Consider the following 12,255-nt stretch of genomic DNA (forward strand, 5'->3'; position numbering starts at 1 on the left):
AATACTAAAAAGATACTCCTCTTATTAAGAATGCAAACTGTTCTACATTCACAATGAAGCCCCATCTAGAGAATAACAACAAAACATTGCAAAACAAACTAATAGATTCCACTGCTATACTGCTGAGGGATACAAGAGTCACATCACAAGAAGTTTCAGCAAGAGTTCTGATGAGCATCTAAAGCCATATACATAAATAACAATGTCCCAATGCCACTTTCCAACTGACGAACTCGGTGTGCGCCTCCTCCCACATCTTACCACCATAATCAATGGCAAAGAATAGAAGTTTCTGTACCAGTACCCCAGGAAAAACCGCCAAATATCTTTACAGCGGTTAACTAGAGAGATCACTTGCGTCTTCTAGAAACCTTTGCTAAGTCAGCTAATCCTGTCGCATTTACATTCAGATTCACGGCAAACAGGATGCAGTGCTTACCTCCAGTATAAAGGAAGGAGCTGGAAAGTCCTCCAAAGTAAATCAGGGCCAGGTGTTCCAGCTTGAGGGTCGAGACAGCGTACAGCCCAGCTGCACAGATACAGCCCACAGTATAAAGGAGGACGCCAAACCGGACAACATCCTGAGGCTCCAAAATCTGGTCCACCAAAGTCCTGTCATCACTCTTCTTGTGATCGATGCCTTTGGAGAAGTCGTAGTAGGTGTTCACCAAGTTGCCGGCTCCGTGCACAGCCAGGACGGTCACAGCGCTTCCCACCAGCAGCCCTGGGTCTAGCGCTCCCTCGGCTCGGTACGCCAGCGCGCTGCCGAGGGCCACGGGAGTGAGGGAGGCACTGAAACTCCACGGCCTGAGCGCCAGCACGTAGGCCGCGCACTTCTGCCTCCAGCTGCCGGGGGCGCCCCTCTCAGCGCCCGCCAGCGCGGAGCCGCCGTCGTTCCTCTCGCTCCCCCGGGGGCTCTCAGCGCTAATGCTGATCTTCTGCACCAGGTCCCCCGGCCCCATGCTCTCCTCGCCGCCCCGTCTCACAGCAGCAGCAGCACCTGGAAGGGCGAGGGCCGCGCGTTAGGCCGCAGCCGCCATGGCCGCGCCTGAGGGGAGGCGCGCGCCGCCCTCTCCCGCCCACCGCGCGCGCCCGTCTGCCTCACCCGCCAGCGCGCCAACCCCCGGCCCGCCGCGCGCGCCCGCCCCGCCCCACCGCGCGCGCCCGCCCGCCTCACCTGCCAGCGTACCAAACGCCGGCCCGCCGCGCGCCTGCGCCCCGCCCGCCGCCGCCGCCCCACCTCGGCGCCCGCGCTGCCCCGCCGCCGCCCCAGCGCGTTCCGCTCACCGGAGCGGAACGCCAGCGCCTCCCGCCGTAAACATCAAACGGCCCACGTCGTCACGTACGGCTGCGAAGGGTTACTCTGAAGGGCGCACGCACACGTACGCAGCCATTGCGGCGCCGAAACGCCCCTACAACTGGACACGGCCTCGCCTTCCGCCCAGCCTGTCACGGACAGCCGGACGCATTTTAGCGCCGCACATCGGGCGCGGCGCAGTATCCCACAGCACCGCGCTGCGCACAGGGCGCATGCGCACATGGCGCACGGGCCTTGCGGGAGGGCGGAAGTCAGCCGGCGACTGGAAGGTGGACCTAGCGCTCACTTTGCGCCAATCGAGCACGTCCAGCATTTCCATTGGTCAGCTGTATCGCCACTCGCTCCCGGCTGGCTGGGCGATTGGCCGAGAGGGGACAGTTTCTCCTTGCGGTGCCTTGGGAGAAGGGGCGGAGCTGCGCGCGCTCCTTCCCTTTTGCTCTTTTTCTACTGCTCAGAGGCGGCGCCCATCAAAGCCCTTCTGGGAGGCTATTGGCCAGCGGCGGCTCGCCGGTCCGGCAGGCGCGGTGGGAGGGGAGGGCGCGGGGCCCGGAGCGGGGGAGCCGGCGGCGGTCGGGGCGGAGGCGGTGAGTGCGGGTCCGGAGCCTCCCCTCAGCATCGCCTTCCCCTTCCCTCCCGCCGCAGCCCCGCTGCCGCGGCCCTCCCTGCGCGCTCCTGCCTCAGCGCCCGCCGGGCTGGCCCCTGTCAGCGGCACCGCCTCGGCCCTGTGCCGCCGCCGGCCCCCGCCCGCAGCGGCCTCCCCAGCGCCCCCCGCCCCCGCAGCGGTGCCGCCTCAGACCCCGCGCGCGCCCCAGCGGCGGTGCCCGCCCCGCCTCCCCCCTCCTGCGCCCCGGCCCGCGGAGCGGCGGGCACCCCCCGGGCTCGGGCCTGCCGGCTCCCGCCCGCCGGCGGGCACGTCCCCCGGCTGCCGGCGCGGTTGTGAGGGGAGCCCCGTGCAGGGTGCCGACGGCCGCGTGCTGCCCCTGGCTCCCGGCCGCCGGGGGCCCGGGACCGCCGCACGCTGTGGCCGCGGCGGAGCGCGGGGGGTGTCGGGGGAGGAAGGCGCTGAAGCTCTGGTGGCTTGTGTCGCCGTGGGCCCTGCTGTCAAGCGCTCGGCTTGGGTTTATGTAACCTGGAAATCGGGGTAGGGGGCCAAGCCTCTAAAATATTTTCCACATAAAGACAGACTCCCGAGAATGTTTGGTTACGTGTTACGATAATAAACATCCTGTTGCAATGATGGGTGTTGCTATAAGTAGACTTCCCGTCTCTAAATATCTGCTGGAGAATGTAGCGCTTGCCAGGCCCTGAGCGCCGAGTCTTCCTTGTGTTAGCGACGTGCTAGAATTTCTGTGGAGAAACTTGGATGAAAGTGTTCAAGGAGGAGTCAGATATGATTATGATATAATCACAGGAATGATTGCGCTTACTTATTATAGGATAATTGCAGACCCTAATCTGACCCTGCTATTTTTCAGCTATTGCACGACCCTTGATTTAGATTACCATGGGATTGGGCACCTGACCTACTGGAGTGTATTTTGGTATTTAAGGAACTAGAGAGCAAATAGGCTGGGGGCGGTGATGCAGTTTTATCACAGGGTTGTAAGGCCTAAGGAATATAGTTGTTACTTGTAATTTTTTATGCTCTACTGGCACAGCATCCTTGCATGTGATAGGATGTGTGTTTTGGAAACAGCAGGGGCAGCATTAAGGAAGAAACTCAGAGATTTTAGTAGCTAAAAGCAGTAAAAAAAAATTAAAAAATGTCTCTCTGAAGAAGTTACAGGACTTGATGCCCCCGAGCCCCAACATTCCACCATCATGTCAGGCACCGTGTCCATTCTCCAACAATTTGCTAATGGCTTGAAGAGTCGCAGTGAAGAGACAAGGGCAAAAGCTGCCAAGGACCTGCAGCATTATGTCACCATGGAGCTCCGTGAAGTGAGTGCTGTAAACGAGATAATTTATCCTTGTTTATCACATGAGTGTAGGGCACAGGCTTGGTACATTGAGGATGGAGATTTTTGGACTATGGAAGCTGGTCTTAGGAGGGGGGGCATAATAGTGATGTTACCTTTGCCCTAGCATGTATGAGAGGTGAGTGCGCTGGTGACACAGATGGGTGGTGAAGTGCTGGAATAAATAAACTTGACACATCTAGGGCACAAATAAGAGATACTGTTTTGGGCTTGTAATGTATGGTTGACTTAATTTCTCTTTAAGTGACCTAAGAAGCATTGTCTTTATGGAGGCTCTGGGGGCAGAAAGGAGGGAAAGAATGCTGAAAGCTGATCTGAACTTTTTGCTTTTACAGATGAGTCAGGAAGAATCTACCAGGTTTTATGATCAGCTGAACCATCACATATTTGAGCTAGTCTCTAGCTCTGATGCAAATGAAAGGAAGGGTGGCATTCTGGCTATAGGTGAGTGAAGGTGCTTCATACCTCTGGTGAGTTTTCTCTTCACGCATCTATCTTTAGGGACAGATTTTCAGAAGGCATGAGCTTTTATAATTGGGGCCTTATGTCTGACTTCTCAGTATGCTGGGTGTGTGCTAGTTCCTGGGTTCTGAAAAATCTGTCTGTAACTGTCAACATGAGAGCTGCTGAGTGCTGAGAGTGACTGAAAACCTGATGCTTAATGGGCCCTAAGCTCTTCTGGGAGTCAAGCATCAAACGTGAGTGCTAAGCATGTGAAAAATCTGTTCTTGAGCTCAGTTGAGAACAGTTTGTGCTGTCCATCTGTATGTATCAGGGTGGGCTGACTTTCTCAACTCTCTTCTGTCTGAGGGAGATTGATTATTGTTATTTAAATTTACCTGCTTCAATAACTGCAGCTTCCATCCCTGGGAGGGGCTCACATAGCTTCTGTGTTGATTCTGATCAGCTGCTCCATCAGTTGCTCTGGTTGTGCTTTTGCTGTAACATGGCAGAGCTGCCTGCATCTTGACTCTTAGGGAAATCAGCTCACATAAATACTTTGCCTTCCAAGCGAGTAGGTTGTATTGTAGCAGTTACTTCTTTAAAAAACAGATAGGAGGTGCTTATGTTTTAGGCTCACAGACAAAATCATCCAATCCCAACCTGTTTAAAAACAGCGGAAGTCCCTTGAGCTAGAGAAATCTTTGTTGACAACATCTGATTTTAAGCTGACAGTATCACTTTAAAATTGTTTCTGTGAATTTAGTGCTGTTGAAAGGTGCCGGCTTGACAACCCTGGACAGTGATGGCCTCTTTATCTACAGAGCAGGTACAACCCAGGCACTGGCAGTGAAAGCTTCTGCAACACCACCACCTGCCAATGTGCTTCCACCCTGGCCAGGAGAGACCATCTCTAGGGCTGAGGGGGAGAGCAATTTTCTTGGTCCATTCAGTCTTTGACTTCTCTACTGAAGTGGACCAGCCATAGTAGTTGCATGTGGATGGATGCCTTTCTATTGGGAATGAGTCCGTGATCCCAGGGTGGATTTTTTTTTTTCCTCTCTCTTTTTAAATTAAAAATGGGGAAAATCTGTGAAGCTGCTGGATGTGTTTTCCTGCCCACTTAACAAGTTCAGGCTTGAAAGAATGCTGGCCCTTTCCTATTGTTTGATTTATTTTTCTTTTCTGTGGATTTGCAGTTTAGGAGGCATTAACGGGAATCTAAGGAATGGATGGGGAATACTAACTCTCATCCAGGGTTTACCTACTGTGCCTCACTGACTCTTAGGGAAAATCTGCAGCATTGCTCTCTTTCTCTACAGCAAGTCTTATCGGTGTTGAAGGAGGTAATGCCACCCGTATTGGCAGGTTTGCCAACTACCTGAGGAATCTCTTGCCATCCAATGACCCTGTTGTAATGGAGATGGCCTCCAAGGCTATTGGACGGCTTGCAATGGCTGGTGACACCTTCACAGCTGAGTATGTGGAGTTTGAGGTGAAACGAGCTCTGGAATGGTTGGGAGCTGACAGGAATGAAGGTCGAAGACATGCAGCTGTAAGTGATTATTTTTTTTTTTGTCTTAACCAGTTTTGGAACAGGATTAGTTAAAAGGGGTAGGACATGTGCATAGAAAGCTGTGGAAAAGCTCTGGAATGGCTGCCAGTCCATGTCTGAGAATTGGTGATGATCATGTGGCAGATGCAGTGCTGCTTCATTGCTTCTACCTTAGCCCAGTGACTAAAGAAGGCTGAGACACCATTGTGCTAGGAACTGTAAAAGTATGGCGCTAGAAACAGCTCAGGTTCTCAAACTGTCTTGACAGTCTAAATAAGTGATACTATGGTCCAGAAGTTATGAGGTTTGTCTATGGGTGCTCATCCTCACAGATTTTCACTGTTTCTCTCCCCACTTCCAGGTTCTTGTCCTGCGCGAGCTGGCAATCAGTGTGCCCACCTTCTTCTTCCAACAAGTGCAGCCGTTCTTTGACAATATATTTGTGGCTGTGTGGGATCCCAAACAGGCCATCCGAGAGGGAGCTGTTTCTGCCTTAAGAGCTTGCCTTATCCTCACCACTCAACGGGAGCCAAAAGAGATGCAGAAGCCCCAGTGGTACAGAGTAAGAAATAACTTTGTTTTGAAGCAGCCTCTCATAATGCAACACAAATGATCTAGTGCCAGTTTTTAGAAGAGCTGTCTAAGTTAAGAACCTATGTCACCTTTGTCAGTATGTCTGATCGTCAGCACAAACCTGCCTCCCTTTTAAAGGGTTGAAAATATAATAGCCTACATGAGTAGTTCCTTTAGCCTGCTGTAAAAGTAAGCAACACACTTAACTCGACCAAGAATCCATTGCTTTATCTGCAGCTCATCTTCAGCTGTTAAGCCTGACCTACTTTTATGGCCATGCAATCATCTATCTATTGTCATCTCTTACTAGCAGATGGTTTTATTATTGTAGGTAAAACATGAGTGAAAAAGGTAAAGATTCTTTTGTCTGAACCTCAGGTTTGCTGCCATTGTCACGTGAATTCAAGCTTCATAATATCAAATAAGGTTTGGAAAGTGCAGTCAGCTGTTATGAACTTAGATTCCTCATAGTCAGATATGTGTTGCAGATATTGACTAAGTTTATGCCATGGCATGGTCGGCTGGCTGTTTGACTAGTGCTGTTGAAAATGCTTTGCAGAAGAGTCCAGAACTTCTGTGTGAATCTGAATTTTGTGTTGTTATACTCTGTTATTACTCAGTTGTGGTTTGTGGCTACTCTTAGAAAATTACAGGACATCAGTAGCTCTTGACTGGCAGTACTACTTTATTTCCACAGGCTTTGTTTCTGCATAATCAATGAGATTTTTTTTTTCTTTTCCCTGAAGCATACATATGAGGAGGCTGAGAAGGGCTTTGATGAGACTCTGGCCAAAGAGAAAGGAATGAACCGTGATGACCGAATCCATGGTGCCTTACTGATCCTCAATGAGTTAGTGAGAATCAGCAGTATGGAGGGAGAGGTGAGCAAATGAACAAGATGGGGGTTATGGCTTTTGGTTGCCAAATTGTTGACAATGTGTAGCAACTTGGCAATCTGTGGAAATACCCTGTTGTGTTTGAAATGGGGTTGTTGGGCTGAAAAAACATCTGAACATGGAGTCAGAGCATTGATTGTTACAAATTGAAGTGTCAGAGAACAGCAACAACTTTGGGGTGAGTAGGTATTAAGCTGTGGTGGAAAGTGCTATTAAGTGGGTTAATTACAATGAAAAAGAATAATATATGGAATGAGGACTCTGTTGGATATTAGATACCCAAATATTTTTGCTGACTTGTGCTTAGTTGATGTTTTAGAGCCATTTGGATATAAATTATACAGGTTGCTGCTCAGGAGATTTGGGCAGCACTGTTAGGAATCTCTTATTCAACTACTTTTTTCTTTTTTCTTTTTTTTTTTTTTTAAAACATGCTTTTCTACTTTGTCCAGCGCCTTAGAGAGGAGATGGAAGAGATCACTCAGCAGCAGCTTGTGCATGACAAGTACTGCAAAGACCTGATGGGCTTCAGTACCAAACCTCGCCACATCACTCCCTTCACTAGCTTCCAGTCTCTTCAGCCCTCTCAGTCAAATGCATTGGCTGGTCTTCTGGGGTATAGTGCTCACCAAGGAATCATGGGTTTTGCAACCTCACCTGTCCCAGCAAAGTCTACGTTGGTAGAAAGTCGATGCTGCAGGGATTTAATGGAAGAGAAGTTTGATCAAGTAAATGTTCATTCTTCACCTCGTATATTAACATTCACAACACCAGTTTTTATAGAGCAGTTGTTATCCATGTCCTTACTTAGCAGGCAATACCTGCCTAGTATTGAATTGAGGCATCGAAATCCATTAATTGTATGTATCCCAGCTTTGTCACTGTCTGTCTCAAAGCAAGTGATTTACTTTCTTTGGAAGCAGTCTTAGTTGTCTTTCTGATGGACTCTGAAGCCAAATGTCGGTGTAATGCCTTAAAGTATGCAGGTGATAAACATTTGTGCATTACTGCCAATGGCCATCCTTCAGAGCCCAATCTGTCTCCTTTCAGGTGTGTCAGTGGGTTCTCAAGTGCAGAACCAGCAAAAATTCTTTGATCCAGATGACGGTTCTCAATCTGCTACCACGCTTGGCGGCTTTCCGTCCTTCAGCATTCACAGGTGACAAGACAGATGGTTGGATGTTAGAAACGTTGCTGAAATTGGGCTGGAAGTTATCCAGCTGTCTTTGGTCCAGATGAGCTTGTGCACGCAATGCAGCAGTACAAATGTGGTGCTTGTAAGATGAGCACATTCCTCTGTGGGAGGACAGTCTTTTTTTTTTATTTTTTTATTTTAGAAGTGTGACTTAATGTTGCCCTGAAGAAGAAATAGGATTGAAAACTATTGTCTGAATTCAGTGATCAATACCACAAGAGATAGAACCTCCTTTTTGTTGTTTGACTTTCTCAGTATGTCAGACTTAGGGTTGAACTCTGCTCTCTTGCTCCCACTCAATGTATCCCAAGTATTATCAGCAGAGTTGTCTTCCTTTTTTTCTGTTAAATGTGCCAGGAAATATCAAGTGAAAATGAGAAATACCTGCCAGCTTTGAAATAGTTCAATTGATTTATCAAGCAAGCTCAGGAGAGTATCAGAGCTGGAAGCAAGTCACCAAGCTGCTCTAAGTGGGTTGGAACAAACTTTGTGATGCTATTTCGAATTTCTAGTCAATCACTATGTAAACAAGATACTTGGATCTGAATTGTGTATAAAAACTGCTGTGATGTTTTTTTTCCTCATACCTCTTGGTGAATATTTTTAAGAAGAAAGCTTTCTGGGCTTTGAAAATTTTATTATACGGTGACATGTGTTTGCCACTGCTCATGCCAGCAAATTTTATATGGCTGTCTGCTAGTTTTATACTTGTAAAGGTTTAGTTGGAAATGTGATGTAACTATAAACTTAAACAGGTTCCAATATCTGTATTGTTCTCTCTTGTGGGCAGCTGATCAGTATCTTCCAGACACCATGAATCATGTCCTCAGTTGTGTGAAGAAGGAGAAGGAGCGAACAGCAGCCTTTCAGGCCTTGGGTTTGCTTTCTGTGGCTGTGAGGTCTGAGTTTCAAGCTTACCTGCCAAAAGTCCTTGAAATCATAAAAGCAGCTCTTCCACCAAAGGACTTTGCCCACAAGTAAGTATGTGAAGGCTAGAGGAAGAAACTGAAACACCTGTTGTTTGTATAATTTTTGCAATGTGGGATCAAATTACTGTATTAAAATCAGAGGTGTTTCTGTGAGACTGGTAACACAGAAGTGGGATGAGGAACGATGTTTGAAAAATAGCAGCTCCTCTTTAATTAACTTCTATGTGGTCCCTTTCCAGGAGGCAGAAGTCTGTGCAGGTTGATGCCACAGTCTTCACCTGCATTAGTATGCTGGCTCGAGCCATGGGACCCAGTATTCAGCAGGACATCAAAGAGCTTTTGGAACCTATGCTGGCTGTGGGCCTGAGGTAGGTACAAGGCCACGGGAGCATGTTTTTCTGTTAACCACTGGATGGCATTGTTTGCCATACAGAATGAGACCTTGAAAGTTTTCAGATTGAGAAGGAAGATTATTGCTTTTAAATGGCCTTTAAGAAGAATGATATATTTTAAGCATTAATGTGTCTTTATTTGCTTAAGAGCATTGGTCTCTGTGTAAAGAAATCTTTTTGTAGAACAACTGGTGAATTCAAAAGCAATCTCCTTTACTTTCTACTATTCAAACACATTTGGCAACAGCCTGCAAAAATTTAGAAAGCTTCTGAAGGCCAGCAGATTTCTGCCATATCAAATTGGCAGGGGAGCAGAATTGAAGCACTGAATATTTGCTCTTGGCTTCTTTCACCTTTGGAGCTGACAGTTCCTATTGGAAATTTCCTAGATGATGAATCTGTTAGTATGGGGAGGGTATGGAGAAAGTATCCAGGTAGCACAAAGCCATTCAGACTAGATGAATCTTGCCTTCTGGAAGTGAATTTAGTTGTCTTTGTGTCTAAAAAGCTTAGATTTGTAACAGTACTCCAGCAATATTGCCTAATGTAGCAATGTGTGCCGCAGTCCCAGCAGTTTGCTCACGAACTTCATATATGAAGGTCATCTCATGTTGCCTGAGTTCACACAAGGACCCGTGTGATCTGCTGGAAGGTGTTGCTGTGATGTGTGAATGCCCACAATTATCCTCTGATGGGCAAAGGCATAAACAAAATGGTGAAATAGGCACTTCATATTATTTCTGTTCTAATCTATGTGCCTGCTTCTTGCCCTCAGCCCTGCTCTAACAGCTGTGCTGTATGACTTGAGTCGTCAGATCCCACAGCTAAAGAAGGATATCCAGGATGGGCTGCTGAAAATGCTCTCCCTTGTTCTAATGCACAAGCCTCTGCGACATCCAGGCATGCCAAAGGGCCTTGCCCACCAGCTTGCCTCCCCTAGTCTCACCAACATCCCAGAGGCCAGTGATGTGGGTAGCATCACCCTTGCCCTTCGTACACTGGGTAGCTTTGAGTTTGAAGGTAAGGTGAAATAACAAAGCAGGGGACCAAGGGGTTTGGGATGTAAATGCTAGTGTGTTGGAGTAGAGTGGAAGTAGCAGGAACACTCTGAGAGCACTTTCTTTAACTCCTATTCCCTGGTAAGACCAGTAATTGAGGTGTAAACCCATATTAAATTCCCCATCTTCTTCTTTCTAGGCCACTCTCTGACTCAGTTTGTTCGGCACTGTGCAGACCACTTTCTGAACAGCGAGCACAAGGAGATCCGGATGGAAGCAGCCCGTACTTGCTCTCGCTTGCTCACGCCTTCCATCCACTTGATCAGTGGTCATGCCCATGTGGTCAGTCAGACAGCAGTGCAGGTTGTGGCTGATGTTCTGAGCAAACTGCTTGTGGTTGGAATAACTGACCCAGGTTAGTGTGGGGTTCCAAGAAAAGGGTTCCCCTACCACATGTTAATTTTAGCACCTGAGCAGGTGACAATATTAAGGTTGTGGTAGAATTTGAACATATTTACCCCTAACGTAAGCTGTCATTCTTTATAAATTTAAAATGTCTCCCAGTTTCTCTTCTCAGAACTTGATTTTTGAGGTATTAATAGAACACTAGTGCAAAATGCTCAAACTGTGCCCTGGGTAGTCCTTTGAACTAGGCAGAGCCCTGAGACATCTTTTGCTGTTATTCTGTGTCATGGCCTTCGACTTTGTAGTTTGGGAAGGGGCTGGTACCTTCTGCTGAATCTTCCTACTTGATATTTTTTTCATTCTTTCAGTTGCAATATGGTAACCTGAGATGAGTTCGTTTTCTGTACACTGCCTCGAAATGTGCTACTTGTACAGATGCAAGAGGCTGACATTTTACTGACCTGGTTATTGGGGCAGTGCTGAGCAGCACTGCATTTCTTGGGCAGGCCTACTGCATTTCTCATGCGTAGAATGCTGATGTAGTGTCTTATGCTGGGGAAGCTCTCAGCATTTCCCTGAGGTGAAGAATTTTTGAGGTCTGCCTGTGGATAAGGGTAATAATAAGAACAGGATTTTACTACATTTAAAGAGAAACAAATGTGTTCTTGCAGACCCTGATATACGGTTCTGTGTGTTGGCTTCTCTGGATGAGCGATTTGATGCTCACCTTGCCCAGGCGGAAAATTTGCAAGCTCTTTTCGTAGCCCTGAATGACCAAGTGTTTGAAATCCGAGAGCTGGCCATCTGTACTGTGGGTCGCCTGAGCAGCATGAATCCTGCTTTTGTCATGCCTTTCCTGCGCAAGATGTTAATCCAGGTAATGAAGAAGGATGCCTGCAGTGAAAGTGGGATAGTTGGTACTGAGACTAAGATGGTGTTAAAGAACCGGGCTATCTAGCTGTAGTGAGTGTGTGGGAGAGTAGGGGAATATCTCCCTTTTGAAAAATATTTATGACCCAGCTTAGTAGGTTTCAGCAACTTTCTATCTTTTTAGTGATAGCATTTTGGACTGAAGCTCTAAGGATGTATTAGAAAGGAAATAAGGTATCAGTCATTATTTCACCCCACATTCGTCATGCTGGAGTGCTTTGCATCTGTATTGAGGAAGAACATTCTGTGCTTCTTTTAGGTGAATGGATGGCATCACTTCATAAATGTTAGATGGTTTTGGAGCCATCAAATCAGTTTTATGATAATTAATTTTAGCTTCATTTAGACATAAATGACTGGATGGAGTGTAAATGTAGAACACCCTTTACAAGTGCTGAGATTTTTTTTTCTGTTGTCGTTGGACAGGAGAGGAGGAAATCCAAAGAATTTTTGCCTACTTTTATTGTCCTGGTTTTCATGCTTCCATTGTCTTTTCTGCAGATTCTAACAGAGCTGGAACACAGTGGTGTTGGCAGGATTAAAGAGCAAAGCGCCAGGATGTTGGGTCACCTTGTTTCTAATGCTCCACGCCTCATTCGTCCATATATGGAGCCTATTCTTAAGGTAGAGTCTCTGTACGTTTC

At 47.5% G+C, this 12,255-nt stretch overlaps 2 protein-coding genes across 10 annotated transcripts in view; one reads left to right on the plus strand and one right to left on the minus strand.

Annotated features, from left to right (window-relative positions):
- UBIAD1 (UbiA prenyltransferase domain containing 1) overlaps positions 1-1,537 on the minus strand; it is a 38,763-nt gene extending 37,226 nt beyond the window's left edge. The window contains exons 1-2 of one of the 4 annotated variants that reach the window (XM_055799178.1): positions 1,288-1,537; positions 440-1,000 (exon numbers count right to left, since the gene is read on the minus strand). In XM_055799178.1, the coding sequence (XP_055655153.1) occupies positions 440-962 (523 nt within the window). In that variant the 5' untranslated portion in view covers positions 963-1,000; positions 1,288-1,537. The other 3 variants (XM_055799176.1, XM_055799175.1, XM_055799177.1) reach the window with 3 other exon arrangements.
- A 292-nt stretch (positions 1,538-1,829) lies between these two features.
- The window catches only part of MTOR (mechanistic target of rapamycin kinase), a 66,868-nt gene continuing 56,442 nt past the window's right edge, over positions 1,830-12,255 (plus strand). For 3 of the 6 annotated variants that reach the window (XM_027787948.2, XM_055798296.1, XM_027787953.2), the window contains exons 1-14: positions 2,441-2,459; positions 3,096-3,259; positions 3,633-3,741; positions 5,061-5,293; positions 5,655-5,855; positions 6,613-6,747; positions 7,215-7,490; positions 7,813-7,921; positions 8,748-8,934; positions 9,126-9,254; positions 10,054-10,298; positions 10,476-10,691; positions 11,353-11,558; positions 12,113-12,235. In XM_027787948.2, coding sequence (XP_027643749.2) covers positions 3,140-3,259; positions 3,633-3,741; positions 5,061-5,293; positions 5,655-5,855; positions 6,613-6,747; positions 7,215-7,490; positions 7,813-7,921; positions 8,748-8,934; positions 9,126-9,254; positions 10,054-10,298; positions 10,476-10,691; positions 11,353-11,558; positions 12,113-12,235 — 2,289 coding nt within the window. In that variant the 5' untranslated portion in view covers positions 2,441-2,459; positions 3,096-3,139. Of the gene's footprint in view, positions 1,903-2,440; positions 2,460-3,095; positions 3,260-3,632; positions 3,742-5,060; positions 5,294-5,654; positions 5,856-6,612; positions 6,748-7,214; positions 7,491-7,812; positions 7,922-8,747; positions 8,935-9,125; positions 9,255-10,053; positions 10,299-10,475; positions 10,692-11,352; positions 11,559-12,112; positions 12,236-12,255 lie in introns of those variants that run through there. The other 3 variants (XM_055798294.1, XM_055798295.1, XM_055798298.1) reach the window with 3 other exon arrangements.

Source organism: Falco peregrinus, chromosome 3, assembly GCF_023634155.1.
Source record: "Falco peregrinus isolate bFalPer1 chromosome 3, bFalPer1.pri, whole genome shotgun sequence".
Lineage (NCBI taxonomy): Eukaryota > Metazoa > Chordata > Aves > Falconiformes > Falconidae > Falco > Falco peregrinus.